This window comes from Pygoscelis adeliae, unplaced genomic scaffold, assembly GCF_000699105.1.
Source record: "Pygoscelis adeliae isolate BGI_AS28 unplaced genomic scaffold, ASM69910v1 Scaffold110, whole genome shotgun sequence".
Classification (NCBI taxonomy): domain Eukaryota; kingdom Metazoa; phylum Chordata; class Aves; order Sphenisciformes; family Spheniscidae; genus Pygoscelis; species Pygoscelis adeliae.
In genome coordinates, this window is record NW_008823919.1 from 823,944 (window position 1) to 851,634 (window position 27,691).

General features: G+C 37.2%; 1 protein-coding gene across 1 annotated transcript in view; it reads left to right on the plus strand.

Moving 5' to 3' along the window:
- The window catches only part of SLC12A2 (solute carrier family 12 (sodium/potassium/chloride transporter), member 2), a 66,938-nt gene that overhangs the window by 26,022 nt on the left and 13,225 nt on the right, over positions 1-27,691 (plus strand). Inside the window, exons 7-19 of the mRNA XM_009319697.1 lie at positions 1,438-1,548; positions 4,590-4,698; positions 5,145-5,272; positions 5,360-5,444; positions 9,521-9,669; positions 14,664-14,771; positions 15,765-15,888; positions 17,311-17,412; positions 18,659-18,814; positions 19,895-19,994; positions 23,555-23,666; positions 25,826-25,966; positions 26,172-26,278. Coding sequence (XP_009317972.1) covers positions 1,438-1,548; positions 4,590-4,698; positions 5,145-5,272; positions 5,360-5,444; positions 9,521-9,669; positions 14,664-14,771; positions 15,765-15,888; positions 17,311-17,412; positions 18,659-18,814; positions 19,895-19,994; positions 23,555-23,666; positions 25,826-25,966; positions 26,172-26,278 — 1,532 coding nt within the window. The remainder of the gene's footprint in view (positions 1-1,437; positions 1,549-4,589; positions 4,699-5,144; positions 5,273-5,359; positions 5,445-9,520; positions 9,670-14,663; positions 14,772-15,764; positions 15,889-17,310; positions 17,413-18,658; positions 18,815-19,894; positions 19,995-23,554; positions 23,667-25,825; positions 25,967-26,171; positions 26,279-27,691) is intronic.

Sequence of the window (27,691 nt, forward strand, 5' to 3'; positions counted from 1 at the left end):
TCTCGGCAGGGCTGCTCTCAATCCCTTCATCCCCCAGCCTGTGTTGATAGCAGGGGTTGCCCTGACCGGTTCAAAAACATGGAATGAGGTACAAGGTTGCTACTGATACATCAGTAAAATACTACTGTAATTAAGTAGCTTTTTGGTAAAAAACAAATTATTAATGGTGTCAAATGGAAACTTCCCACACTGTTTATCTACCTGAAAAAATAAATTGTATAATTTGTGGTAAAGTCCAAACTGGCTGTTGAGAAGAAGAGTGTTGAGATACCTTCTGCATCAGGTACATGATGCAGAATCATAAGTCGTTAATGCTGAGATTCTTAGAATCATAGAATCATTAAGGTTGGAAGAGACCTCCAAGATCATCAAGTCCAACCGTCAACCCAACACCACCATGCCCACTAAACCATGTCCCTAAGCGCCTCATCTACACGTCTTTTAAATACTTCCAGGGATGGTGACTCAACCACTTCCCTGGGCAGCCTGTTCCAATGTTTAACCACTCTTTCAGTAAAGAAATTTTTCCTCACGTCCAATCTAAACCTCCCCTGGTGCAACTTGAGGCCATTTCCTCTCGTCCTATCGCCAGTTACTTGGGAGAAGAGACCAACACCCACCTCGCTACAGCCTCCTTCCAGGTAGTTGTAGAGAGCGATGAGGTCTCCCCTCAGCCTCCTTTTCTCCAGGCTAAACAACCCCCGTTCCCTCAGCCGCTCCTCATAAGATTTGTTCTCCAGACCCTTCACCAGCCTCGTTGCCCTTCTCTGGACATGCTCTAACACCTTGACGTCCTTCTTGTAGTGAGGGGCCGAAAACTGAACACAGTATTCAAGGTGCGGCTTCACCAGTGCGGAGTACAGGGTCATGATCACTTCCCTAAGATCACTTCTTACTAGTGAACTGTTTCTTGTAAGTGACAGTTGTTTATATTAAGCTCATTTTCAAAGGAGTTCTGCTTATTAAAAACAATTCCTTAAGTTAAACACAACCAAGTATTATTTGTCTGTTGGATTTTTTGATTAAATGTAATACTGAGAAGAACTCGACCATACTTTTTGTAGGTGGGAGGAAGTTTGGAATACATTAAAAGAATTAAGAGTAATAGTGAACAACAAGTAAAACACATGTATAGGTGCAAGGTGGTAGCAGTTGCCTTGCTAATTAATCTAATTCTCTGGCAGTTGAAGACAGGCCATTCTCTCTGGGAATGGGCTATGAATAGGAATGATCATTTCCATTTAGAAGATTCAGTGATTTAAAGCAAGGCAAAAACCAAATTACTTGTGTCCATACAGGGAATTTAAAATGAGTAAATTTGTGGTATAGAGGTTAACTCTATTAGTAAATTACAGTCAATAAAATGCTATTCTGCAGTAGGGAAGATAAGTACTTGATAAAGTATATGACTATTTTTTTGTTTGTTTGTTTTTTTAGGAAAATGGGACATTGATGGTTGATGAAATGAATGATATCAGAATCATAGGGGCTATCACAGTGGTTATATTGCTGGGTATTTCCGTTGCTGGAATGGAATGGGAAGCAAAAGTAAGGAACTGTCACTTTTTCTTTTATTCTCTGCTTCATAATTTTGACTCCATTTTCTACATCAGCTGTTTGGTTTATTTTTTAATATATTTAGTGCACTCAATATTGCATGTATGGTATGTTACAAGTCAGTGGACAGTTTTTATGTAATAGCTCTTTGTCTAGCACTAGCATGTGCAGGTCTGGGCAGCATTTCAGACCTTAGACGACTTTGCTCCACTGGAAGCTTAAGCATCTATGACAACCTAAAAACCAGCATAATCTACTCTTAATGACACTGTCAAGCAGGTTAACGGTATTGCCCTCTTCTGGGCGACTACAGCACAACAAGGAAAGGTAAGAGCATTAGCATGGGAATTTTCCCTCACTGGGAACTTCAGATGAGCTCTGTGGATGGTAAATAGAGGGCTGGAGCTGAAGCCAATCTAAAGTTGTGTAGTTTCTGCTAACTCAAAACCAGTATTCTTACCTTCCCTTCAACTCTCTTCTGGTTTTGTTTTCACTTGGAAACAGCCAAACAGTGTGATGCAGTCACTAGGCCTAGCATTGAGGAAGGTTGTGAACATTGGTGGTGATGAATGTGTAGGAGGGGGAACCTACTTCCCTCATCTTGTTGTGGCTGCACAGTCTTAGGTCAACTCTGATTGTGGAAACAAACACGTGCAGATCCTAGGATACCGTAATATAAAGGTTGCCTTACTAGTTTTCTGCTCTGCATTACTAGGCAGTGTAGCTTGCTCAGTGTTTCCTGCACCTGGTAGGCTTTTTCTGAATATCCGTCCATAGTGTGCTCAAAAATAATTAAGAGCCTCACTTGGTCTCCCTTCCCATTTGATATTTTGTTCGCAATAGCTCCTATTTTCTGCAGTCAGAGGCAACTGAAGGAGCTTCTTCATGTAAGTGGTGTAACATTTTCTTATGCTCCTGCATCAAGATGATGATGATATTAATTATCAAAATGGTTGTTGCTCATTGTTGCTTCCAGCCCTAGAAATAGGGATCGTAGAAAAAGGAAGTGAAGATCAAGTACATTACTTGGATCTACCACAGGGAAAAAAAGAATCTACAGAAATTGACTTTGGCATGTACTTTTAAATCGAACAGCATGCTTCTGTAAAAATTGCTTACCTTTCTCAGGTAGTCCTTCACTGTCTGTAACTTCAATTTGTAGTGGTATCTTTATGGACCCGACTTCGAGCAATACTGTCCTCCTTAATCTCAACCGTTCAGTTTTTCCTTTGAATGTGTTAGTTGTTATTAACCCTCTGGCCGCTGTCACTTAAAGTCACAATACCTTGCTTTGCTCTGTAACACGAGCAATTCTATAACAATAGCTAGCATAGAAATACCCCTGCTGTTTAACGTTTCTGTATCAAACCTTAACTGTGGTATCACTGCAGCATCATCCTTATTAGGAAATAGGTAGCTTTCAAAAATCCTGTGCTCAATGCAAAAATCAAGGCTTGTTGGCTTGGTTGCTGCATCATGGAAGAAGGCAAGTAGGAGCAATGGTAAGCAACTGAACCTGCCAAACAAGCATGTGGGTTAACATAGAGCTTGGCATAGCAAAACACTAATACTTCCCTCCTGATTATAGTATCTATGGTGTTCTCTGATGCCTTCCCCATGACTTACAGAATGCCTTGGAAAATGGGACAAGGGGAATCTATAATAATGTCATTGAAGTAGATCTAAAAGCTAAGAAAGACTGAGATTCCAGGGAAGCCTGCTTAAAAATCGACTTTTCCAGAGTTTGTGATCTCTTACCACTCAGCTCCTTGTGTTGAAGTCTTAGAAGCCCATTCTTTGTCTGAGACTTTTGAATGTAAGGAAGATATTCAGAAAATGCTCTTAACTTCAGGGAGAAGCCTGGGTTTGTTAATAGATAAATCCACTTGTGGCAAATGCTCTGTGGTAACTTCACGTTGAATTCTGTAGGCTTATTGAAGACTTCTGTAAGCACCCAGCTGCATCCTCACACCTCTCACCTATTCTGTAGGCTTGGCAAAGGAGAGATCTAAATACAATGCACAGACTGGTTTCTTCAGGTGGTCTTCTAACTCTGCTCTTGGCTGTCATGCTCTGTTTATTGCTATACTACCCTGTTTACTTGCGAGGCTGTGTGAACTGAAAACTTTGTTTTGTAACAATCAGCAATGCCACAGTGCTATTGCATATTAAGTTCTGATCTTGGGCCTGAAAAAAAGTCAAACTATGAATAGCTTCCTCTGAGCCACTGGCATATGCCTTTGTAAGGAATCAAATAACACAAAAGATAACAGGGCAGTGTGGTTGCTTATTTAAATGTAATACCTGAACTGTCTCTTCAATGCCTACATTTATCTCTACTCACACTTTTGAGGTGTTGGATGGTTTAAAGCACTTGTTTGAAGTGTAGGGTTTATAATGGTTTTATTGAACAGTGGCTAAAAATCTAGGTTGTAATGAAAAAAGTATCAAGAAAACTAGAAATTAACAAGTAATTGTGGTAGTCTGCAATTCAATTTCATAAATAAAGGTTGAGAACATGAGAATGTAATAAAGTAATCTGGTCCATTGCATAAAATAGCAAACAAAAGCTGTTTGATTCCTGATGTAATAAAATTCTTAGTAAAGTAAATACACATACTGAAGTATAAGGCAAAGCATTATGATCACAGTTAATAAGGCAACGCTCCTGGCATTTGTGTGTATTTAGCTCTTTTCTTGTGAATTTCAATCTACTCAAATCCATTCCTTATGGAAGGCTTACAGAGAAAATAGTTCTTCTAAGTATTTTGTCTTTAAAGGCATAACTTTGAGAGGTACGGTAATAAATTCTCTTTTGAATGGACGTTAAACTTACAAATTACTCCTATTTCCTTATTAAAAATCCTGGTACATGTTCTCTCCAGCTTGCCTTATTTATTTGTGGAAAACAAACTGAGAAGACTAAGCTGAATTTGGAATAAAGTAAATATTTACATTTTAGGATACAACATCAAAACTTGAAACTGAAAAAGAGCAAGTTCTTCTGTCTGACTGCAATCATTATGTTTCAGGCACAGATAGTCTTACTGGTGATCCTCATACTTGCTATTGGAGACTTTGTCATAGGAACATTCATTCCTTTGGATAGCAAGAAGCCTAAAGGTTTCTTTGGTTATAAAGGTATGTTGGAACAGTTAGTATTGTAAACAATATCTTTGCAAAGAGGAGACGTGCTGTTACAATTAAGTTAAACATCTAAAATAGCTTATAGTCCTATTTAACTATAGAGATTTTTTTTCCTGATTCTTTCAAACTTCTGCAGTTTTGTTCCTTAAAGCTATTGGGCCAAAACTTGGTCCTGCCTGCTTCATATCGATTATAGTAAATTTAAAAAAGCTCGATGATACTATAAGTACTTTTTCTGGTTTTAAAGGCTATTTAAGTTTACTGTGTTGACTTTTATTTTGAGTTGAAGTGATGAATTAGGACTTAAATGTTCTATGCTTAATTTTAAGAAGGTCATACAGCTGTGACTTTCAGCTTTTTCATGGAGCTAATAATGGCTGGAATGGGCTAATACTGTAGCTTCTATATGAATATTGATAGACTTAAATCTTTTTCTACAGCTGAAATATTTATGGAGAATTTTGGACCAGATTTCCGACAAGAGGAAACTTTCTTTTCTGTATTTGCTATTTTCTTCCCTGCTGCAACTGGCATACTTGCTGGTGCAAATATCTCAGGTGATCTTGCGGTGAGTAGCGAATTAGCAAATATTGTTCACAAACACTGAGTGTACATTTATCTCCGTCATCACTGTCCGCTGACATTTTTCTTTCAGGATCCTCAGTCAGCCATACCTAAAGGAACGCTGTTGGCCATCTTAATTACTACATTGGTTTACGTAGGAATTGCAGTATCTGTAGGTAAATAGAGAATGTTTTTAACTTTATCCTTTCACATTCATTCTGAGGGTCTGTTTTGATGCGGTTTACGTAATTCATTACATAAAGTCATTATGTAATTGACATTCATGCATGGGAAAGTAATAGCCAGAGGCCTCTAATTTTTATTGTTGGAGGTTCAATTTTCAGCTGGTTTTATAATTACCTGAAGTGAGTGATATTTCCCTAAGACTAGTGACTGCTTCAGACTAAAGATGACAAAAGACTTCATACAGATGTTTCCTCATTTGTTGCAGTTATGTATGTTAAAAGATTTACAATTTAGCAGTAGGATAATCCCTGGATTAGAAAAGTGTGTTTTCAGAAAATACTGAACAAACACCTGTATTGGTTTGAAGATGATGGTAGTCAGCTACTTACCTGAAGTGAATTGTGGGATGATCAAACAGCTCTTTGGTGAGGATGCGTGACCAGTAATTCCCCAGTAGAGGGAAGAGAGTGAGTAGTACCTTCATCTGGCCAGCCCACTTTCAGAAGTGTTGTCATGTTCTGAAACATTGTCTGTAGCTTTATTTTCATGTGGAAAGAGGAGAAACAATCACAGACTGATCTGAGTCTTGTATAACCTCTCTTCCCAGTCTTCCCCGCCCCACAGTGGTTTGAAATTCTCTGTAGAAGTTGCCTTAGAGTTTGATGCTCTCTATATCAGTTTTGCTCTAGAGCACCAACAGTGAACCAGGTTTTTCCCACCCATAAAATAATTCTATTCTAGTAACCTTAAGAAGTAAGATTGTAATCGTATCTCACTTATTTCTTGCCTATGATTGGAAATGTTTTTATTTGTGTCACATAAATTAGTTTGTGGCAGCAGTAATCAGTTTTCTTATATGAAAGACCTTGCTTTATCTTAGTTGTGCTGCCTTTTGAATGAAATTCTCATTTATAAGAGTACCATTGATCTTACCACTAATGAATACTTCCTTTCCAAAGATACCAATCTTGCTAGTCTGCCTCTGTTGGCTAACATTGTACTGTAGCTCTGCCAAATAGTTGCTCTGTAGTGATTGTGCTTTGTGCAGCGTAGTGACCTACACTTATTTCCTAATTAGGTTGACTACATAGACCTCTGCTACCAAATTTGAATACTTTAGAATTTGAACCCACGTGAGAGCAAAATGCTCACTAATATTCATTTGTTAATGGAATACTTTGATCATCTTTCAAACATGAAACATCTAATTTTTCATATTGTGAAAGGAACAGTTTGCAAAACCGACTGAACATGAAATTGTTTGATGCATCAGAAATGTCCTGCCTTAGTTGCCTCCTACAACTTACACTTAGAATTCTGCTAGTTAGAAAAGGCTATTGCAGAAGTTAGAGATCATGACATGAGTGAAGCTTAGCTTTTTTTGAGGCATTGGATCAGGAATTGGACAAATGCTTCTATTCCTTTCTCCACACACTACTCCTCACTGTAAGTTTCCAGCGTAGTGATAAGCAAGTCATTAAAACTTTGAAGGGGCTAGTAAATGTCACTGAGTAGTCATGTCTGAAGGGGAGTATGATGTTCTGAATTTAGGTCAATATTTGCATGCTCTGTAGTAAGTAAGAGGGTTAAGAAACTGAGTAAAGAAGGCTTAGAAGAGGAAAATTGCTAGTCCTACTCCTAGAGCTAGGCAACCTATTTCAAAAAGATAACAGCTGTGAGGAGAAAGTGTGCAGTTCCATATTTTAGCAAGGCACTAATGCAGATGTGCAGGTGGCAGGATGAAGATTGCATAAGCAACTTTTATATCAAATTCTTGAAAGGCATATTTCAAAGAACAACAGTTACTGCTTTAAAAACAAGGGAAGCTCTAATAAAAAACCCAAGCTTTTGAGTAGGGTTAAGACATGCTTTCTGTACACAGGGAAGTAAAACTAATTAATAAGAGCCTAACTCTAGCACTGGAGAAATTCAGCACTCTCAACTGCAGTCTGAAGGACTAGGGTAGTATCTCTGGAATTCTTGCTGGTTGCATGTAGTTAGGAGATAACTTGATATAGATGGTCTGTTAACCTTCTCGGGCTTATAGCATGGCAAAAGTTTATTTGACTTTGGCAGGAACCTGCTTATAAATACCTCTGAAAAGGTGAAATCCTGTTTTTACAGGAAAGAAGACCTAGAGGTTCTTAGGAAAAATGTTGCCAGAATCTTATAAATAAATAAAACTTTTCTGAATGAGTGTTAAATAAAATATCTGGACTCTTACTTATACCTAAGTATCTTCTGCTGAGAATGGAGTCTGCCTAGCTGGCTTCTGTTCTGCATTCTCTCATAGTAAGACTCACATTAAGATTGTTCATAGTGTCATTGTCCCTTTCTGTTGTACTTTGACTCCGTGTGTGAAAGGCCTGCCAGCCAGTTGGATCTGAACTATGAAAAAGGGAATGAGGAAGAGGAGGGCTGTGAAAGTGCACTCTAGCTATTTAATGGGTTGCTCAACTTAATGGGTCTGCCACTGCAATCTATTACCAATAAAATGTTACCTACAAATAGTTCAACTAGTAAGTATATTGTCACATCCATTATATACTGCTTGAGTGGCTGGGGCAAATACTTGCGTAGTGGAAGAGAAAGAACTTCATACAGAGGTTTTGATCCCATTTAAAACAGAACAACAACAAAAAAAACCCCCAGCCCCTCCACATACCCACAACAAAAGCATAAGACAGGTGATCAATATAGGAAACTCTTACTGAAATTTAACCAGTTGGGCCTAATAAGTAACTAAAAAATCTGAAAAGTGGAAGGATTAAGTAATGTCCACGTACCAGGACCAGGTGTTATTGTGGACTGTTAGTCAAGTTCTAACGGCTCAGAAGCAATCTAAATATGGTATAGATATTTAGGAATTCATTTTCCCCAATAAAAGAGAGACAAATTACATAGGTAACAGGGATTGTTATTGGAGAAACTTAAACTTAAGCTTGCAGCACATCTGTGCCCTCCTTCTTATTTTGTAAGTAATTAATTCAGGTTCTCGGTAGTCACATGGTTCTGTTCCCAGGACCTCCGTGTCATTCAAGTTCCTAAAAGACAAAATTAAGGGAATTCTATTGGCTACTGCTCTGTAGACTTCCTTCATCTCTTCCCCACTACTTATTTAATTCCTGTTCCTGGAAATATTTGCTGGTGTCCAAACAATTTGACTACCTCAGCTATTAAACCATAGAATTTTAAATAATACTTAGTCTGCTCTAGTTTGTTTTGTCCTTTGAGACAAAAAACGTTGAAGACTTGCGGGCTTTTTAGTACTTTTTAGTTTTTCTTAGTACTTAAGGGCTGAAATGCTGTTTCTTCAGCATTTTCTTGACCAGTGAAATTACAAATAATCATAGATGAATTGAAGACAGCAGTTTAAGTGATAAACTTAATTATAAAAAATGTGGTAGGAATGGGACTGTATGGCTTTGTTTTTCACCAAGAAACCACCTTAAAATACCACAGTCACATAGGAGGTGGCTTGTTTAAGCTTTGGGAAAATGGCTTGCAACAGGCTTTCATGACAAACTACTTAATTTTTTTGAATGTCTGAGCCATATTAACTGGAAAAGAAATAACTGCAACACTGTGCACACCTGTCTACATACATCTGTACATACACTACAAAAATGCATTCCTCTGGGAAAATTGACAAAAAGAGAAACTATTAAATCAAGTGATGGTGCATAATACTAACTTCAATTAAAGAGCTGTGCGTAAACTCATGATTCAGAGAAATAATATGTTCAGCTAAAATTGTGCTGTTAAACTTTTGCAAGTCTATTAACATTGTGTTCCTCTGTGCTAAAACTTTCCTTTCTTATTAGACTCAGATTTATTAAAAAAATGGAGATAATCTCAGTCAAGAGAGCAGTTAGTTCGCTTGTTTGTATTTGTTCTTCACAGTGAAGATGCGCTTAATACATAAATGTATTAAAAATGTAAATGCCATATTTTAATGTTGCTCTGTGAGAATATGCTTATGTAAAAAGGGAATTGAGTTTGACACATATCCTTAAGTTCAGGTTCAGTCTGTTAATGCCTTTTCTTGTGATTGTGTCCACCCTAGGTTCCTGTGTTGTTCGAGATGCCACAGGGAACATTAATAACACCATTGTCTCCGAGCTGACAAATTGCACTACTGCAGCTTGCAAATTAAACTATGATTTCTCATCCTGTCAGACAGGGTGTCAGTATGGGCTGATGAACAATTTCCAGGTATAAAACTCTCTCCTAAACCTGTTTTCTGGCTTTTGTGTTTCTTCTTTTTTTTGAATTGCATATTAAGAAAAATCATAGGCTAAAAATGGCTCTCTCCATAAATATAAGGTTTATCTGGAATAGTTAAGTGGTACACTCTAGATAGTATGTAGAACAGCAACGTAACTATGTTAAAAACTCTTGGATGTTATACACAGATGGTATCAATATTTACTCATCTTCTGAGTAAACTGCTTAGGTCAGGTGGTGGGACTGCAACTTTCTGTCTTCAGATACCTGAATGTCATGATTCAGTGATGTGGATAGAAGTACTCATTGTTCAGTAGTGATGCATAGTAATCGTAGGTAGCCTCTGTCAATAACTTGTGCCTTAATTTTTTAAGTTTCTTAGAAAATATGCTGACTTTTTAAGAATGTTTTACATATTTGTCACAGTATCCTCTTTAATGGTAAGAATGTTGTGAATTTTCATAAAACCTGATGTTACTGTGTTTAAAAATCCTCTAGAAGTCATGGGGTAATTCATAGTCTTCAACTTTTACTTCACAAGTAATTGGGATGTCCAGGAACTATCGGTAAGGGTTTGAAAGAGACCAAGGAAAACATATTTATTGCCAGTTTTCTTAAACTTGCTTTGTGGTAGCCCATCTTTGCCCTAATTTTTTCTAATTGGTGTACAGAAAGTTGGCTAGAGATTAAGCTGAAATCCAATAACGAAAAAGGTGTCTGGCTTGTGGGTTTTATCAGAAGTACGTGTGGTACATGTACTTTTTATGTGTACTACTTAAATATTAGGCTGACAGCCTTACCTGCAAAGCTGGGTGGAAAACCTATTTTGTACATGCTGAAATAATGTTGCAGTGCAGATTCTATTAGAGTAAAATACATTTTTATAGTGGAATAATTTGAGTATGTGTGTGGTGTTACTTTGTTCTGGTTTAGAAAAAGTCTGTATTAGAAACATTTCAGAATTGCTCTTGTGGGAATAATTATTCTGCAAAAGCTGATGACTTTCCTCATTTGTTTAAGCTCGAAAGAACCCAGTATATCATCAAATGTACAGCTGAGAATAGCGTAGAACTGTTTTCCTCTGATTGTATCTTTTTCTTGAAGTCATAACTTCGGTAAGGTTGCTTACCATAAATGTTGCTTGTACTTCTAGTAAGTTAGTCATTAATGTTCTAGTTTCTTACCATTTGGTCTAAAGAGTACTTCTGTCTCCCAAATTATTCTTGCTTCTCTCTGTGGAAAAACTAGTGGGTTCCAAATAGAAAAATTTGGGAATAGAAATTCCCTTTCAATGCCAGGGGCTGCACAGAGAATGCATTGCCCCGTACGCCCCCCTTTTTGTTGGGATTTTGAAAACTCTGTCATGGAGATTGCACAGCATCTCTGGGCAACCTGCTGCAGTGTTTTGCCACCTTCTCTGTGGGGTTTTGTTTTTCTAATACCTAGTTGGACTTTCCATTGCTATTTGTTTTTTTTTTTCTCATCCTCACAGCTTTTGCTGCGCATGTCTGAGAAGAGTCTGATTCTGTTTTCTCAGATGTCAGAAGGAAATTGTTTGCATGAGAGACTGTCTACCTGTAGATAAACTGTTGGCCATTTTCTAACTGAACTGCCCTGAACTTAGTAGTTCTGAATGGTAGCTATAAGGAGAGAATTTTTTTTTTTATCTGCAAGTCACAGCATGTGTGTGGAGGGGACTCCAGGCTTGTGTACTTCTCAAGCTCTTCATACAAATGTAACTTCTTTCTGTAGGTTAAATAACTGAGAACAAATACTTCACAAAAATAAATTAATCTCCAAAGTAAGCGGAGATTGTTGTATTTGTCTTACAGCTTGTAAGCATGTAGGTTCCAAGGTTGAAAGTGTCAGCTTACTCGTGTGCACGGCCTGATGACTTTATCGCTTCGGTACACTTTGTGCTGCATTCAGTTCTTTTGGCAAAGAAGTTTGTGCTTAGGCAGCTCAGGTTTTGAATGTGTTTAGGCAACAAATGGATGACTTTTAGTATGATTTACATGTGGAAAGCTTAGATGATGCTAAGAAACTTAAAATGAGAACAGCTGGTGAGACAGCCTTAGTCAGACTTGCATAGAAAGACCATCTTCAGTTTCTGTTGTAGTCAACGCAAATGAATTGCAGGTCCTCACAGGCTTCAGACATTTCTCTGTTCAGTGTCAGTGACATTTCTGTGCCCAGGCTGTCATGTGGTACAAGAGTAACTTCAGAAATTTGTTTTGGGCTCTGTAGCCTCAGCCTGGAACTTCCCTAGAATAAGTTATAGCTTTGGGTAATTTAAATGCAGAATTTGGTCAACTTTGGATGAAAGTTGAAAGTAGCATCAAACTCCATTCCACAAACAGTGTAAACGTTCTGCTAAAACATTCCTCCTACAAAGGAAGGCAGCTGTAAAACATTTGAAAAAAGTTAGGGGAAGGGGGAGTTGAACAATGCTTTGTCCATATTAATTATAAAAATCTAAAGAAGCTGCTGCTTGTTTTCATGTGGCATTTTTTTCTGCTCCACAGTGGCTGGACCAAAGAACTGAAACTGTAGTCAAAATACAATATTTCATTACCCCAAATGTTTGAAATGTAAGAAACTGTCTAAACGGTAAATGCCAAGGGAACAAAATGAGTCCCTTATCAGCAGTAACTATATATCTATCCCATCACACCAGTGGTAACAGGGCAATTCTTACTAGATATCTGTCCTTCCAATTCTGTGTGTTCTTTCAAGGATCAAAATTTCAGTGCGATAGCTAACTGCATATGTGGGCTCCTTGGTTTTGTGGTCATGAAGTTTGGATTATGGTGTGTATGTTGGCGGGGGGATGGAGGGAGGGAGGGATGTTTAACACCATGGCATACTGGTTCTGCTGGAACTGATTCCCCTTTTGTTCCCCTAGCTTAGAAGCAGCTTCCTAATGTCTCTTACATTAGTAAACTAAGTCCTAACTTAACTAGCTTTTAAAATGGACAAACATCTGCATACATCTTACTCAGATTTCTCTCATTTATAAACCAGATATAATATTCAAAAATAGATCATGTAAATAAATGGAGGCAATGAACAGAACCTAGAAAGAGAATGTAAAATCTGAGCATATTGTAAGAACTAAATTGCAAGAAGTTGATGCAAGTGTAGTAAAGTTAAGGCCTCAAAGTAACAATGTTTAAAATCTGATGGGAAGAAAAGTGGTGGAGACTTGTACCATTCTTTCAATAAGAAGTCCTTCCAGGGAAGATTGTTCAGGCCATCCTTGCAAGGAAGAAAATTTTCATACTGCTTCTATAAAGATTATTCTATGCCTGTTTATTGTGTTGCTATAGCAAAGGTTGCTTTCTAAAATATTTGTCAGTAAAGCATTTACACCCTTAACTTCTCTCATAGAAATATAATGTAGGGTTATTACAAACTGGCATTTACAATTAACTTTTTGTGTTGATCATAGAACTAACTTAAACCTGGGTGTAGGAGGGATAGCTTAATGTATGTGTCATTAGTTTTAGTCATAGATGAATAAAGGCCTGTCCTACTTTTTTTTGTTGTTAACTACAAATATGCTTCAGGAAATTCTCCTTCATTCATTACACTGCTATGACAGCTACTTCACTTTTCATCTTATGCACCTGCAATTATTTAATTCCTCTTTTTAGGCAAGGCATGCCTTGAACTGACCAATGAAACCTGATGTAGCGTAGAGATTCAGTTGACTGTTTGAGAGACCCAGCAGTCTTTGTCAGTCTGATCTTGAAAAAATGCTAAATTTTGTCATTAGTTTAGCCCTAGGAATATGAGTAAAACTTCATCAGTCACCTGTATATTTTTTCCGAGAGCAGTCCTACCTAGTAAGATTGCTTTAGACAGCTAGATTTTACAACTTCAGGTGACAGTAAGTTAAAAACTGGACACTTCTGCATGATCTTTCTTGCCTTCCTTCAGTCCCTTTCCTGGTACTCTAGGTGAGGTTGCCAGGATGACAAAGGCAAGTAATCAGTGCAAATGATGCAGAACCTCATTCTGACAGGTTGTGCTTGAAAGGCACTGTGCTGGGTTTGGTCCGTGGACAAAAAACATAAGTTTTTTGAAGATGGTATCAAATTCTTAAACGCTGGCTGTCTTCAAGCAGCTTAGGCTTTTGTTTCATAAAGAAAAGTACTCTATTAAACCATGATTGTTTTTCAGATACATAGTTCTGTATCTTAATTCACTTGATACATGTGAGGCTGGATGCAGCTGTAGTATGGAAGTAATCAGTAGAATGGTGGAAGAGGGTCTTTAGGCTATATGACAATTAGACAAACTGCTTTGGTTTTACTTTGGGATTTTTTTTTTTAATGTCTTATCAACATTGTTCTTTTACACTTAGCTTGCTGAGCATTATTTTGTAGTCATTCAGTCTGCCAAGAATTGCATATTGTATTTCACTCACTGGGGTTACAAAGATGTCCTAGGATGTGAACTTGGGGAGATAGGAAGGAATTTTGTGCTGTCCTTGTGGTTTTGAATGGGAAACAAGCCTAACTTAGAGTGATGGAGATGTTGAGAAAAACAGTCAGCTTTCCCAAGATATTCCACAATTTCAGTTGTTTTGTCACTTGGGCTTTCTGAGACCATGTTATTCAGCGGTAGGCTAGTCAAAATATGTAACAAATTCCAATGTATTTTTCTTCCATGACTTATTTTTAATCCTCTTATGAGCCCATGGAGACTTTCACTGTTGATTGTTTTGACCTGAGAATTACATGGTTGGACTACATATAGTGTGAAAAGCCACATTCTCTTGTTCTGAAATTAGGATCCATTTATATCCCCTGATTTGTCCCTAGTTCATTCATTGGTATGAATGCATGATATGCAAACAGCTTTTAAGTGGAGGGTACATAGTATTTTATTTTTCTGTTTGTGTAGTTAATGTTGCCATCCATTCATATAGTATACTTTTTCATATTCTTTCAAAAAAATAATTATTTTGCTTTCAGGTGATGAGCATGGTATCAGGATTTGCACCACTGATTTCTGCAGGTATTTTTTCAGCCACCCTGTCTTCTGCATTAGCATCTCTTGTGAGTGCACCTAAGATCTTCCAGGTAAGTATGGACGCAAAACCATAATCTTTTAAAGAATAATTTCAATTAACTTTTGAATCAGAATTTTTGGAAGGGGACTCTGACATAGTGCCATTGTGATTCATACCAGTTGACATCAGTAGATTGATCTAATATTTACCTGTTGCTTAGAATGGGAAAACAGTGTGTTACTGTTAGTAATTGTAGCTAGACTATAATTTGTTCCAGATCTCATGTGTTTCTGGTTAGTTCAGAAATTAGTTGTGGTGTAACTAACATTACAGGAATCTACAAACTCCTTTAGATATTTTTTGTTGTAACAGTGGAGCACATACAAAGATAACAGATTAGTTCATTTCTCAAAGTAATCATAGAAGGAGACAGCATGAAGTAGAACCTGTAGCTGTGGAATGTTAATCGTCAGAGAATACATTATGAAAATAATTGTGTGCCGGTTCTCGCGTAAATAATTTACATTGATTTTGTTGGTGTTCCTGAATGTATTTTGCTTTACCTTCTTTTTAACCATGTAATCTCATTCTTTGTCTTACAAGTTCTCTTTAATTGGGTGAAACTTCAGTGTCCTCTAATGACCTTCTTTCCCAGAAGTTCAGTAGGGAGTTAAACATAGAAGGGATTTTTTTTGCGGAATAGAAGCACAAGTATTGATGCAGAGAACTAGTGTATACATTGGGCAAAGTTTCCACTTTCTGAGAAAACATCATCTCCAAAGAAAGACTCTTTGTGATTGTAAGACACCAGTAAAGTAAAATAGTCAATTACTTACAGAAGAGCAAAGCTTGTTCTTATAGATAGAAATTACTGGAGGGTAGAATATTGGAAATGCAAAATGTCAAGATGCAAAGACAATTGAAAATAGAATTAGTACATGGTGGCTATAAACCTTCTTCTTTCAGGAAGATAATATGCAGTGGAAGACAGTATTAGTAAGCATGAGTAAGGATACATTTTGAACAAAATGCATGCTGACTCTTGAATTTTATTTTTTCTTAGGCTTTGTGCAAGGACAACATTTATCCAGGATTTCAGATGTTTGCTAAAGGCTATGGGAAGAACAATGAACCACTGAGAGGATATCTTCTAACATTTTTAATTGCTCTTGGATTCATACTAATTGGTTAGTTTGAAATTATAATAAATTTCAATATCCTTTTGTCCTTTACAAAGCATTCTATTCCATATCATGACTTGATGACAGTGTCCTAGAGGTCTAATGCACAGCTTAATTCTAAGCCAGCATTCTAAATCTGTTTATTTTGAGGGTTACTTTCTCCTATCTTCTAGATACAACTCTGTCTAGAACTGCAATAAATTCGAATTGAACTGTAGCAATACTGCACTTTTCTTAATAACTGCAGGTATCTGTCTTTAGATACTATCAATCAATAAAAATACATCTTTTGCTTGAGGTAGAGAGATGTTATATCTTGTTAATATGAAAGTTTATCTCAGATTTTTAATAACTACAAACAGCTTCAGTAAACGGCAAACTTGCATGAACAATACTTTTTAAAGTGTGTTTTTCTGTTAAGTTACAAACAGTAGAGATGAGTGTTGATGCTGCTGTTGCTGGAAGTAAAGGTAGTCTAGGTAGAATTACATGTGTTCTGTGTCGATAGCAAACTAATTGTGCTGTGTCCATCCATGAATCCTGTACCAGTGCTTTTAAACTTCTTTTCCCAGTTTGCTCTTTCATCTTTCCCCCAAATCTGCTTAAGGCACAGATATACCCGTGATGCCCCTACTGCAGCATGCTGACTGGAAACTTGATTACAACAAGTAGAAACTTGGAGACTAACATGGCACATTGTGCATTTTGATCACTTTTTTTTGATGGTGAGAGTACACATATAAATGTTTTGTACCATGCTGCCTCAAGGAAAGGAAAGCATCGGGTTCTTCCATCTCTTTCACTAAAGAGGGTGTACTCATCACTGTTGTGATGGTATTGGTCTGTAATAATGCACTATACTAGTACCATTGATGCAACTTTTAAACTGCAGGCAGATGAACATGTTTGTCACATTGCTCACACTAACTTTGTCTGCTGTTGCCATTCACCATAGTTGATTGTCTCTTAAATTTATTAGTATCTTGTTCTTTGCTGTTTGAGAATTGAGCTAGAGATGTGCTGCAGATGTATTAATGCTCTGCCTACTGCTTCTGACATTCTCTGGAACCCAGTGTATTAGTGCATTGTTTGATCAAGCCATGGTGGGAAAGAAATTTTCTCAATGAATTATTTTGAGAAAGTGTGTAGTGCTTCAAAAAAGTGGCAGTCCTGGAACACTTGGTAGTGCTGAAAAATGTGTATATTTTCAAAACTGAATGTTACACTTCCTGACTATTAGAAGATACCTTAGTAAATAAGAGACCATTAAGATAATAGCTCTGTCTATTGAACAGAAAGGACAAACTGCTTCTCCTTAGAGTACATCAGAAAATAAGGTTGTTTGTAGCAGATTTTTTTTACTCTGGAATCTACAAAGCCATTGGATGATATCTTTCATAACAGCCTGCTTTGTTTTTGGTTTTACAGCTGAACTGAACGTCATTGCCCCAATTATTTCTAACTTCTTCTTGGCCTCATATGCCTTGATTAACTTCTCTGTATTCCATGCTTCTCTTGCAAAATCTCCAGGTAGGAACTACATTTTGGGGGTGACAGTTTAGCATGCAATTTCTTTATGCATAAATATAATCTAAAAGGTATTAATAAAAATGAATGTTTAGTTTAATCTAGTTACTAAACATATATTTGACTCTCATGACGCATCTGAATTACAAGCATAATATGGTGTGTACTTGGGTCTTCTGAAATTTTGAGGACTGCGTGATCCAGTAGAGCTTGGGAGCTACTAATTTTGTCATCTTTGCTGAGGGAACACAAGATAATTCAGTGTTTATTCAGAAACTCTTGAAGAAAACTTTCTTGCTAATTCAGTATCTGGCATTCAAGAACCACCCTTTTGTCTTCTTTGGATTTCTCTGTTAATATGTTTCATCTTCCAGTCCAGCAGAAGCTGGAATTGCAGGTGGTATCGCCATATTTTTATAGCCTTTGGTGTGGAAGGCTAGTTAGATTATAGAAGTAAGCCAAAACACAGTACTTGCAGAACACATGTATACCATACCCAGTCCACTATGCATTTGTAGTGAAATAATGCCCTCAAAAGCTTCTTAAGTTGCTGAACTGGTAGATACCATTATTTTGCCAGAGCATGTGCGTAACTGTTTACACAACAGTACTATGTTTAATGCACTTGTTAATCTTGGGTGTGTTAGCGGGGGTGTGCGTGTGTATTTATCTGATTTCGGATAAACTTGTGACAAATAAGGATGTAAACCAGTGACAGTCCAGTATTTTGACATACTCAAGTTCTCCTTGGATATATCTGTCCTTTTCCTTTTCATGTGGTGAAAATTTCTGGCCATGTGAAAATAGTAAAAATAGACAACTAGAAACAGTTAGTGGTTTGTGAGAGACCGAGTCACGAGATGATGATTCATGTTATACTACCTTTGAAAGCAAAAATCAATTGTCAGGCAAGCTATTGCCAGAGGTTCCTGTAGCCTGATTCAATAGACATACTGGCACAAGCATCTTCAAACTTTCCTTTGAGATATGCTTTTAGAGGGCAAAATTAGGAACATTTACATATCTATGTAAGAAAGATGCAAATTCATTTGAAAGGTGTTGGAAAATTGAAAGCATAAATGTGCCAAAGTCTTTATTTTTTACATTACTGAAACTGTCACACATTCACATGAAATGTGGTGCAGAACACTAGGGAAGGAAAAGAGGAATAGTGCCTTCCTTCTCTTGGGAGTAGTGATTAAATTAATTTCCTCCCTCTTTTCTATCCTCCAAATTATATTTTGACTAGGTTGGCGCCCTGCTTTCAAATACTACAATATGTGGATTTCTCTTGTTGGAGCTATTCTGTGCTGCATTGTGATGTTTGTCATTAATTGGTGGGCAGCACTTCTAACTTATGTCATAGTCCTTGGACTCTACATTTATGTCACTTACAAGAAACCAGGTATGTATAGGGGCTTCTTTGGGTTGTAGTGGGGGGAAGAGGGATGTAGAAGAAGGGAAAAAGTGATGACCTTTAGGGGAAAAAAAAAAAAAAGAGAACTTATTTCTGTTTAGCCAACTAGTTCAAACTTCTGTTTCAGGCTTTTTGGTTGTAATGAAATTTCATTATGCCTGCATAGTCACTGCTATTGTTCCCCCTTTTCCCAAATTATCAAGATGCGTGCCTTGCACTTAGACATAAACATCTGAATGAAAATTAGAGGAAAAGGTGCATATTGAAAGAGCTTGAGTTGCAGCAACAAAGGCAGTGAGAAAGCATGTTATGTTTTGATGGGAAGTGAAAGAGGATACTCCCTTACCTTTCCAAATTGAAAAGGGATTTCAGTGGTGGTTGTTTTTTTAGTAAACCATTCCTATAGCTATGAACAACACACTTTCTTCCTTCTTCTAAGAGCACTGTATGATTGTAAGTGCAAGATGGAGCAGAACTGAACCAAAAAGTGTTCCTGAAGTTGAAAATAAGGAAAGCCCTACATCCTAGGCTATGAAGATTATGAAGTACTTGGGTTATAAATTTATTGTAGCTATCAAAAGATGTATATGGGTACGAACAGAGAGGATACTGGGATCTTTCATTTCCTTATAAAAACAATAATCTAAAAGGAACTGCTTAATCTAGCAGGTTTTTACTGAAAGTATTTGACTTTGTTTAGGCAATGTTTTGAGATTACTTTTTCCTTTCCTGTGATATAAAATAACTAAGCACGGCATTTTTTCCTGAAGTGTTATTTTTTTTGACTCTGAAGTTGTCACAATATTTGAAATGTTGGGGGAAAAAAACCTCAATTCTTTCTTCCTATAATTGTAAAACTCTAATTTGTTTGCTAAAACTTCTACAGAAATGTTATCTTTAAATGGAATTGCCTATTTAGCTGTAGGGTTTGTTGGCTAGTACTGTGTAGAATGTACCGAGATGTAGCTTAAGTCTTCTGTGTTTTCAGTTGGCATTCGACATTCATTTTGTTATCATGTAGTTTTACAATGAACAGCTTTAAATAAAATACTGCAAATCTTCCAATAGATGTGAACTGGGGATCCTCAACACAAGCTTTGACTTACTTGAATGCACTACAGCATTCTATTCGGCTCTCAGGAGTGGAAGATCACGTGAAAAACTTCAGGTAACAGTTAATATTAAAGACATAGGAAGTTACTTCTATGTATTCAGTAGGGTACTGTAGCGATGTTTGCTACCATGGTTTCATCTCCTGTGGGTTATAGCAACTTTGAATTTCACCACCAGGGACATCCTCTGGACGTATGTACATTAGCATTTTATTACTGATTAAGAGTGCATTTTAGAAGCAAGTCTATGGATTATGCCAGCTTATTGTTAGCTGCCTCATGGTTTGAATCATGAACTGTGAATTGTGGTGTTCTTTGATGAAACTGAATTGGAAGATATGCTCCAAACTGGTGATGAGCAGTCAGTCCATGTGCTTGAGATAAAACTGATCTAACCTAAAATCCCCAAGATGTGTATGCTGTGGATGTTGGCCTCAACACCAGCTATTTCACATTAGACATATTCTCTCATTGCGCTCCAGTAATGGCAAACAGGCTACACGAGTGTTTTTCACACAACTGAAGAAGAGAACTAGTTTGCTGTCTGCCAGCATGGCTACCCAGGAAGGTCCTACTCAAAGAGGCAGTTTTCTATTCTATAGTATTTATGCCACTTTTCTACAATAGCTTATTCCAGAAGAAAGATGCTTCAAAAATTTTTAACAAAAAGTACTGACTTAAACTAATTCCTCCAAATAAATAGAATCATAGATTGAACATGACTTTATCATGTGGTCTTATCTAATCCCCCAATCAACTGACTCACCATAGATCCAGCTGCAAAGTTAGATCCAACTTTGATGTTATATCAGATTGCTCAGGGCCATATCCAGTCAAGTTTGAGTATTTCCAAAGATGGAGGTTCTGTTGACCTGTCTCTTTTCAAATAGAGCAGTTACCTCCTACATGCTGCCTATGCCCAGCACAGGATTTATAGTGTTGATACTTAGTCTAGCAAATCTCCATCATCCCTTGCAGCTGTAAGAAGTGTATTATTCTATTATGCTCAGCATATTAGCAAGAGAAGCTAGCTACTAAAATCTGTTGTGTATGAAGAGAGACGTTGTGTACTTAGGGCAGAATTTAATAAGGAGTGAGTTCAGGGAGAGATTCTTGATAAAGGTGCCATTCTCTGAGGTTAAGTCCAGAATGCAGAACCTGGCAGCAGCACAGTTTTTCAAAGAAAAGATCTATGGTATTTCCTGTCAGTTGGGAAAATACTCCAAATCTGACGCCTAGCCTCTCTTGGAAGTGACTAAATTTCCTTGAAGAAGTACAGGACAGGTACTTAAAATGTCTATGTTGTATACATACAGATGAAATTAGATGTGTCAAACAGTCATGATAGGTACCAGCACAACCTCAAAGAATATGACAGTAAAACTAAATTACATATGTATTAATATGAGTATTAATGGGCTTTCCAATTCCAAACTGAAAAGAGTTGGCTGTTGTAGGTATAAACCACAAAACTTGAAGTTTAATTATGAAACCGTTCTTTCTGAAGTCGTAAGTCCTAATGTGACATCAAAATCTCTGATTTATTTACAAACATTGTATTACCTATTACGTAAAACTGCATTGTTCACAGGAAAAAACAGTCTACATTCAGAAGCTTGTTTATTGCTTATGTATCAAGAGCAGCAATTTTCAAACTTTCCCTAATGCAAATCTAAAGGCTGGCATTAAATAATTTGCAGTACCTAACTGTGATTAGTGTTGCAACCTTGCTTCTGTCTGCTGTGACTCTATTTTGGGTTGCAAACTTCAATATAGAAACAAGCTTTATAGGAAAATTCTTACCAAGTGTGACTTTCTGCTTGTGCTGATACTGATCAGCAGAGCATTCATTTACTGTATGTGTTTAGGATTGCATTGGAAGTACTTCAGCTCTTTTGTTTGGGAAGCTAGTATATAGCTTTCTGAGTTTTAAACTTCTTCAATTGTTATCCTAAGGAGATACAGATCCTAATGTAAGCTGGTTTTTAGCACAGTGGCTTTAGGAGAACTATTTTTGGCCTGATACTGGTTTCTAACCTATGGTAACAAATGTTTTGAGTTCTAGAGATACATTTTAAACCAGAGCAGTTCAATATTTTTTTTGTTTGTTTGTTTATAAAAAGAGTTTGCAGATGACAACAAGTTGGGCAGGAGTGTTGATCTGTTTGAGGGTAGGAAGGTTTTACAGAGGGATCTGGACAGGCTGGACCAATGGGCCGGGGCCAGTTGTACGAGGTTCAACACAGCTAAGTGCCGGGTCCTGCACTTGGGTCACAACAACCCCAGGCAACTCTACAGGCTTGGGGAAGAGTGGCTGGAAAGCTGCCTGTTGGAAAAGGACCTGGGGGTGTTGGTCGACAGCTGGCTGAATATGAGCCAGCAGTATGCCCAGGTGGCCAAGAAGGCCAATAGCATCCTGGCTTGTAACAGAAATAGTGCGGCCAGCAGGACTAGGGAGGTGATTGTCCACCTGTACTCAGCACTGGTGAGGCCGCACCTCAAATACTGTGTTCAGTTTTGGGCCCCTCGCTATGAGAAAGACATTGAGGTCCTGGAGTGCATCCAGCGAAGAGCATTGAAGCTGGTGAAGGGTCTAGAGCACAAGTCTTATGAGGAGCGGCTGAGGGAACAGGGGTAGTTTAGCCTGGAGAAAAGAAGGCTGAGGGGAGACCTCACTGCTCTCTACAACCACCTGAAAGGAGGTTGTAGCGAGGTGGGTGTTGGTCTCTTCTCCCAAGTAACAAGCGATAGGACAAGAGGAAACGGCCTCAAGTTGCGCCAGGGGAGGTTTAGATTGGATATGAGGAAGAATTTCTTCACTGAAACGGTTGTCAAGTGTTGGAACGGTCTGCCCAGGGAAGTGGTTGAGTCACTGTCCCTGGAGGTATTTAAAAGATGTGTAGATGTGGCACTTAAGGACATGGTTTAGTGGTGGACTTGGCAGTGTTAGGTTTATGGTTGGACTTGATGATCTTAAAGGTCTTTTCCAACTTAAATGATTCTGTGATTCTATTCTATGATTCTAATATGGAAAATGAACTGGAGATGCTATAGAGAATGAGACAGATGACTTTAGGTGATTCTTATGATGTGAAAAATTATTTTCTGAAATGAGTTCTGAAGTCTGGACACTTCATTTTTTAAAATTGATTAGAAAGTTGTGTAGAATAACTTACTTGCAGTTATTTGGCTCCGCCTTTTGAATGATAGTAATTTAAAAAAAGCGTATGATTACAGTTTTTCTGTTGGGCACAGAAGAAGCTAAGCTAGAAAATGCAAAGGGATGTGACTTAAAAATGGGAGAAGAAATTCATCCCTCTGACCTAGTCTTGTCTAAAATCTGTTTCTGATCTTTTAAAATGTGTAAATTTTCAGATTTATTGGGATTCTAAGTTTGGAACCAATTAATCATAGGTCTGCTGACAATTGTGGAAAAAGTGATCTTTATTTAACATGATCTTGCAAAACTAGATGAGGTTACTACCTCTCCAGTGACAATTATGTTCTTATGGCCAATGTTTGGAAGAAACTTCTTTCTGTTAATTAAAAAAACCCCACAACTCTAGATAAAATGAATTCCAACCTTTTTTTTCTTCTCATCAATTCACAATTCTAGACCTCAGTGCTTAATTATGACAGGTGCTCCAAATGCACGTCCAGCTTTGCTTCACCTTGTCCATGCTTTCACCAAGAATGTGGGGTTGATGATCTGTGGCCACGTACATATGGTAAGTGTATTCTGTCTTTACTTTAAAGTTACCTTGGTTTTTGTTTTTGTTTTTTTTACCTATTTGCTTTTTGTTTGTGGTTCTTGTTTGTGTGGGTTTTCTTTGTGGTGTTTTTTGGGTTTTGTTTTAAATGAAAGCATCATTAAACATTGAGAAGTGCAAAAAGAGATTTACTGGTAGGATCCACTCATGTATGGGTCATCACAATTTCAGTTAGGTATACTGCAGGGGAAACACTGCAAAATTAGTACCTTTGATCATTTGATGCTTAAATGCTTGAGGAAGCTTTGTAGGAGTAAAGTGAACATTGTATGACACAAAGACAGAAAGAGACCCAAGCTGTAATCCAATCTCATGTACTCTTTCATTCTTTGGACAGAGTAGTTGGTCAAAATGATGTGCAGTATTACAGCTAGATTTCCTCTCAATGTTACTGTTTCAGGGAGATTGATTCCTGTGCAGCTTTCTTACAAAACCTGGTCTAAAATAAACCTTCTTGAGCAGTAAATTCAGAATCAGTTTAACCAATAGTTAAAAATTGCTCTTAACCTCTCAAGTAGTTTTTTATTCCTTCAGTTATCAGATTCATTTCACTGGCAGGTGAAACAATAATGTGAACAGGTATTTCCTTTCCTGTTCCCTTTCTGCCCAGCCCCAGTATTTCACTAACTTTCCCTGGTTTTTGTCAGCATATGAGGTGTGGGGTTTTGGGGGGTTGGGGGTGTGTGAGGGCTGTTCTTCAAGGACGTAATTTCAGCAGTTCTTACTTTTTTTTTTTTTTTAAGTAGTATCTTCTATGGTAGACCTGTAGAGGTTTTGGGGAGAGGGGAAGGAAGCAAGCGTCAAGTAACTGTTCTTCAAAATCACACATGTCATGAGTTATCTTAACTGTGATACAAGGTGGCTGTCGTACTATGATTTGTACCAAAACTTCAGTTAGCTATAGAGAGGCTGTTGCATCTCTGATAAACATTGGTAAATATGTTTTAGCATGTTGGGATTGTGTAGTTGAGCTTCATATTTTAAGGCCAAATTTTTTCTGTCACATCACTAAGAACTTTTAAGCAAGTGTAACTTTAAAGACAAAGAATGATTACTCTTAAATATGTTTAAATTTACCACACTTACTAAATATGACTTGCTTCTGATCTAATGAACAGGTAAGAGCAAATCAACTTAATGCAATCCGCAGAACATACGTTTTGTTAAGCAAATACTGGCCAGTTTTGTCTTCAGAAACTTTAATTCCTTTAATTCCTGTCTATACAAACTTAAAATTTCAGTGAGTGCAAAGGACAGAAACTGAGTAATACTAGAGAGGTAAGATACCACAGATGGGATTACTGTCTTTCAAAAGTAGGTCTGTACTGAAAAGAAAGAGGTAGTGTCATCCCTCTTGTAGAAAAGAATTCTGATTAGAGATTTTCTCGGAGCATATCCTATCTCTATTTAAAATTGCTTTCCTACAAGAAAGATGACACTACTTTACTCTTCACTAACTGACCATTTGGTCAGAGTCTGTATCCTTTTGCAAACTGTATCCTTTTGCAAAAACTGGGCTACTGTGTTCTTGATTATACCTCATCCTGTATTCTTCATTTTGATGTCTAGGAGGAACACAATGATTCATCCTGATGGAAGTAATAAAAAGAAAGTATTTAAGGAGGAGATAACTTTGCAACATAAAACTGCAGAAGTGACACTACTGTGACAAGGGTTTTCTGATTAGGATTATGTACACACAGAGGCACACTTGTACATCTTGAAATGAATAATCCTATAAAGCCTAATATTGTCATCCTCTATCTGTGTATGTTTCATTACAAAGCCCTTTCCTTTTAAAACCATGTTATGCTTTGGAGGACAAGCTTGTGCCACCTGCTGGGGAAGTGGGTTGTGCTCTACAGGAACAAGATTGCTAAAGCTTGAGCACCCCTCTTCCGAAAAATGAGAATCTGATCCACTCTTTGCCGATGATAATGCCTGGTATTTTGTTGTTTGGGGGTTTTTTTGATAGTGTGGAAGCATGTTTGGAGGTTCTTCAAGTTTGAATTGGAGTCTAGCAGTGAAATAAAAAAAAAAAAGAGGGGAGTGCTTTATTACTACTCATACTCATAATTCTTGTTCCCTCTCCTCTTCTTATTTTCTTATTTTGAAAGGGTCCTCGGAGGCAAGCCATGAAGGAACTGTCAACTGATTTGGCTAAATATCAGCGATGGCTAATTAAAAACAAGATGAAGGCATTCTATGCACCAGTGCATGCAGAGGACTTGAGGGATGGAGGACAATATTTAATGCAGGTACACCTCTCTCTTAAATTTTTTTTTTCTATTAAAGTGGTGAAGGTGAACATCAAAATTGGCAGTGTTTTTATACTTTGAAGTATTTTCATTTTGCAAAGTTATCTTAAAACTTTGATGAAAAATACTTTGTTTTCTTAAGAAAATAATAGAACCTTTAGTTGTTTCAATAACATGGTTTTTAAAAAATATTTTTTGTTCTTAGGCTGCTGGTCTGGGTAGAATGAGACCTAACACCCTTGTTGTTGGATTTAAGAAAAACTGGAGACAAGGTGACATGAGAGATGTTGAAACCTATATCAATTTATTCCAGTAAGTAGAAAATGCAGAGGTGTAGCTCTTGCGTTCCATTTCAGTATGTTTGGTAATAAGTCAAGAAGATCTTAGCTGCATGAAGTCTCTTTTAGGTAGCCTCAGATTTTCCATATTGCTGATCTAGCAATCTTCAGTACCTTGGGTTTTTTCTGATAAGGAAATTCATAAGCGAGTCTTTAAACAGATTAGATTTCTATATAACTACTCTTTTAGGCATCTAGAAAGAGTTGTGGCAGTGGTCTGAGGTTCAGAAGTTACTGTCTTTAGAGATGGAACTAGTGTTTTACGTGCCAGTCTGCTGAATTCTTTAAAGCATAGTTTGTATTGAAAGCAGGGTTTTTCCTACACTACTTCTGTACAGATTAAGTGTAGTAGAGAATGAATCAGCTCTTATGCTGAAGTTCTATCTTCATTAAACCTTGCTGTCATATACAAGAAATATTTTACTTACAAGATGCACAGCACTGACATCCAAAGTAATACAGTAGCCAAAAAGGAGATGGGAAAGGAAATCCTAGTGTAATTTGACAGTACTGAAAGGCAGACCAGTTCTGGCTGAAAAATTTAATAGAATAACTTGTGCTACAAACACTTAAGAAAACCAGAACTTGCTTATTGCACTTACACAGAGGGTTTTTTGTTTTCCTTATGTGCTGCTTAACCCACTTCATTTGTGCTTTACACGTCTCATTTACTGTGCCTTTAAAAGAAAGAGAAGATGGGGGATTACAGGCAGAGATTAGAAAAGGAAAGAAAATCATACCCTCCCACTCTCCCAGTTCCTTAAGAGAAAAGCAGGAGCACAAAATGCAGTGAAAAATAAGGAAACATGTTGGTTAGTTCTTGGTTGTTCTTTTTTTCCTGTTTTATTTTGGAATGGTTGTGCTGGAAGATCTGTCAAGGCCAACAAGTCATGTGGTTCTCCACATCCCAAAAGAAAAACCTCAGGAGGTAATAACTGTAGGTCAAGCATATTTCTGGAAAATCTCTGGAAAATTGAAAGTTTCTGAAGCACACAATAGAAACACATCTAATCTACACAGATCTAACAAATTAAATAATTAAAATTTTTCACTAATGGACAAAACATTTTCTTCTTAAATCAACCTCAATTTTTCTTGCATTTATTATAGAATATGTTGATACTTTGAACATTTCTAATCAAGTCTTACTACTTTTAAAGAGATGTGTTTAATGAGTGAAATCTTGAGAAATTTCTATCTGTGGAAATGACACGGGAGGGAGTTCTCTGATTTATAGTTGTTTGTAATGAGGTATTTATATTTAAAGGACTGGTGATTAATGGCTAATGCAAACTGTATGATATAGTTAAGTTCATGTTTTTCTGCCTTTTATCTTGGGGTTTTTTTTTTTCCTTAATTTTACTCCACTTTTACTCAGCCATTTATT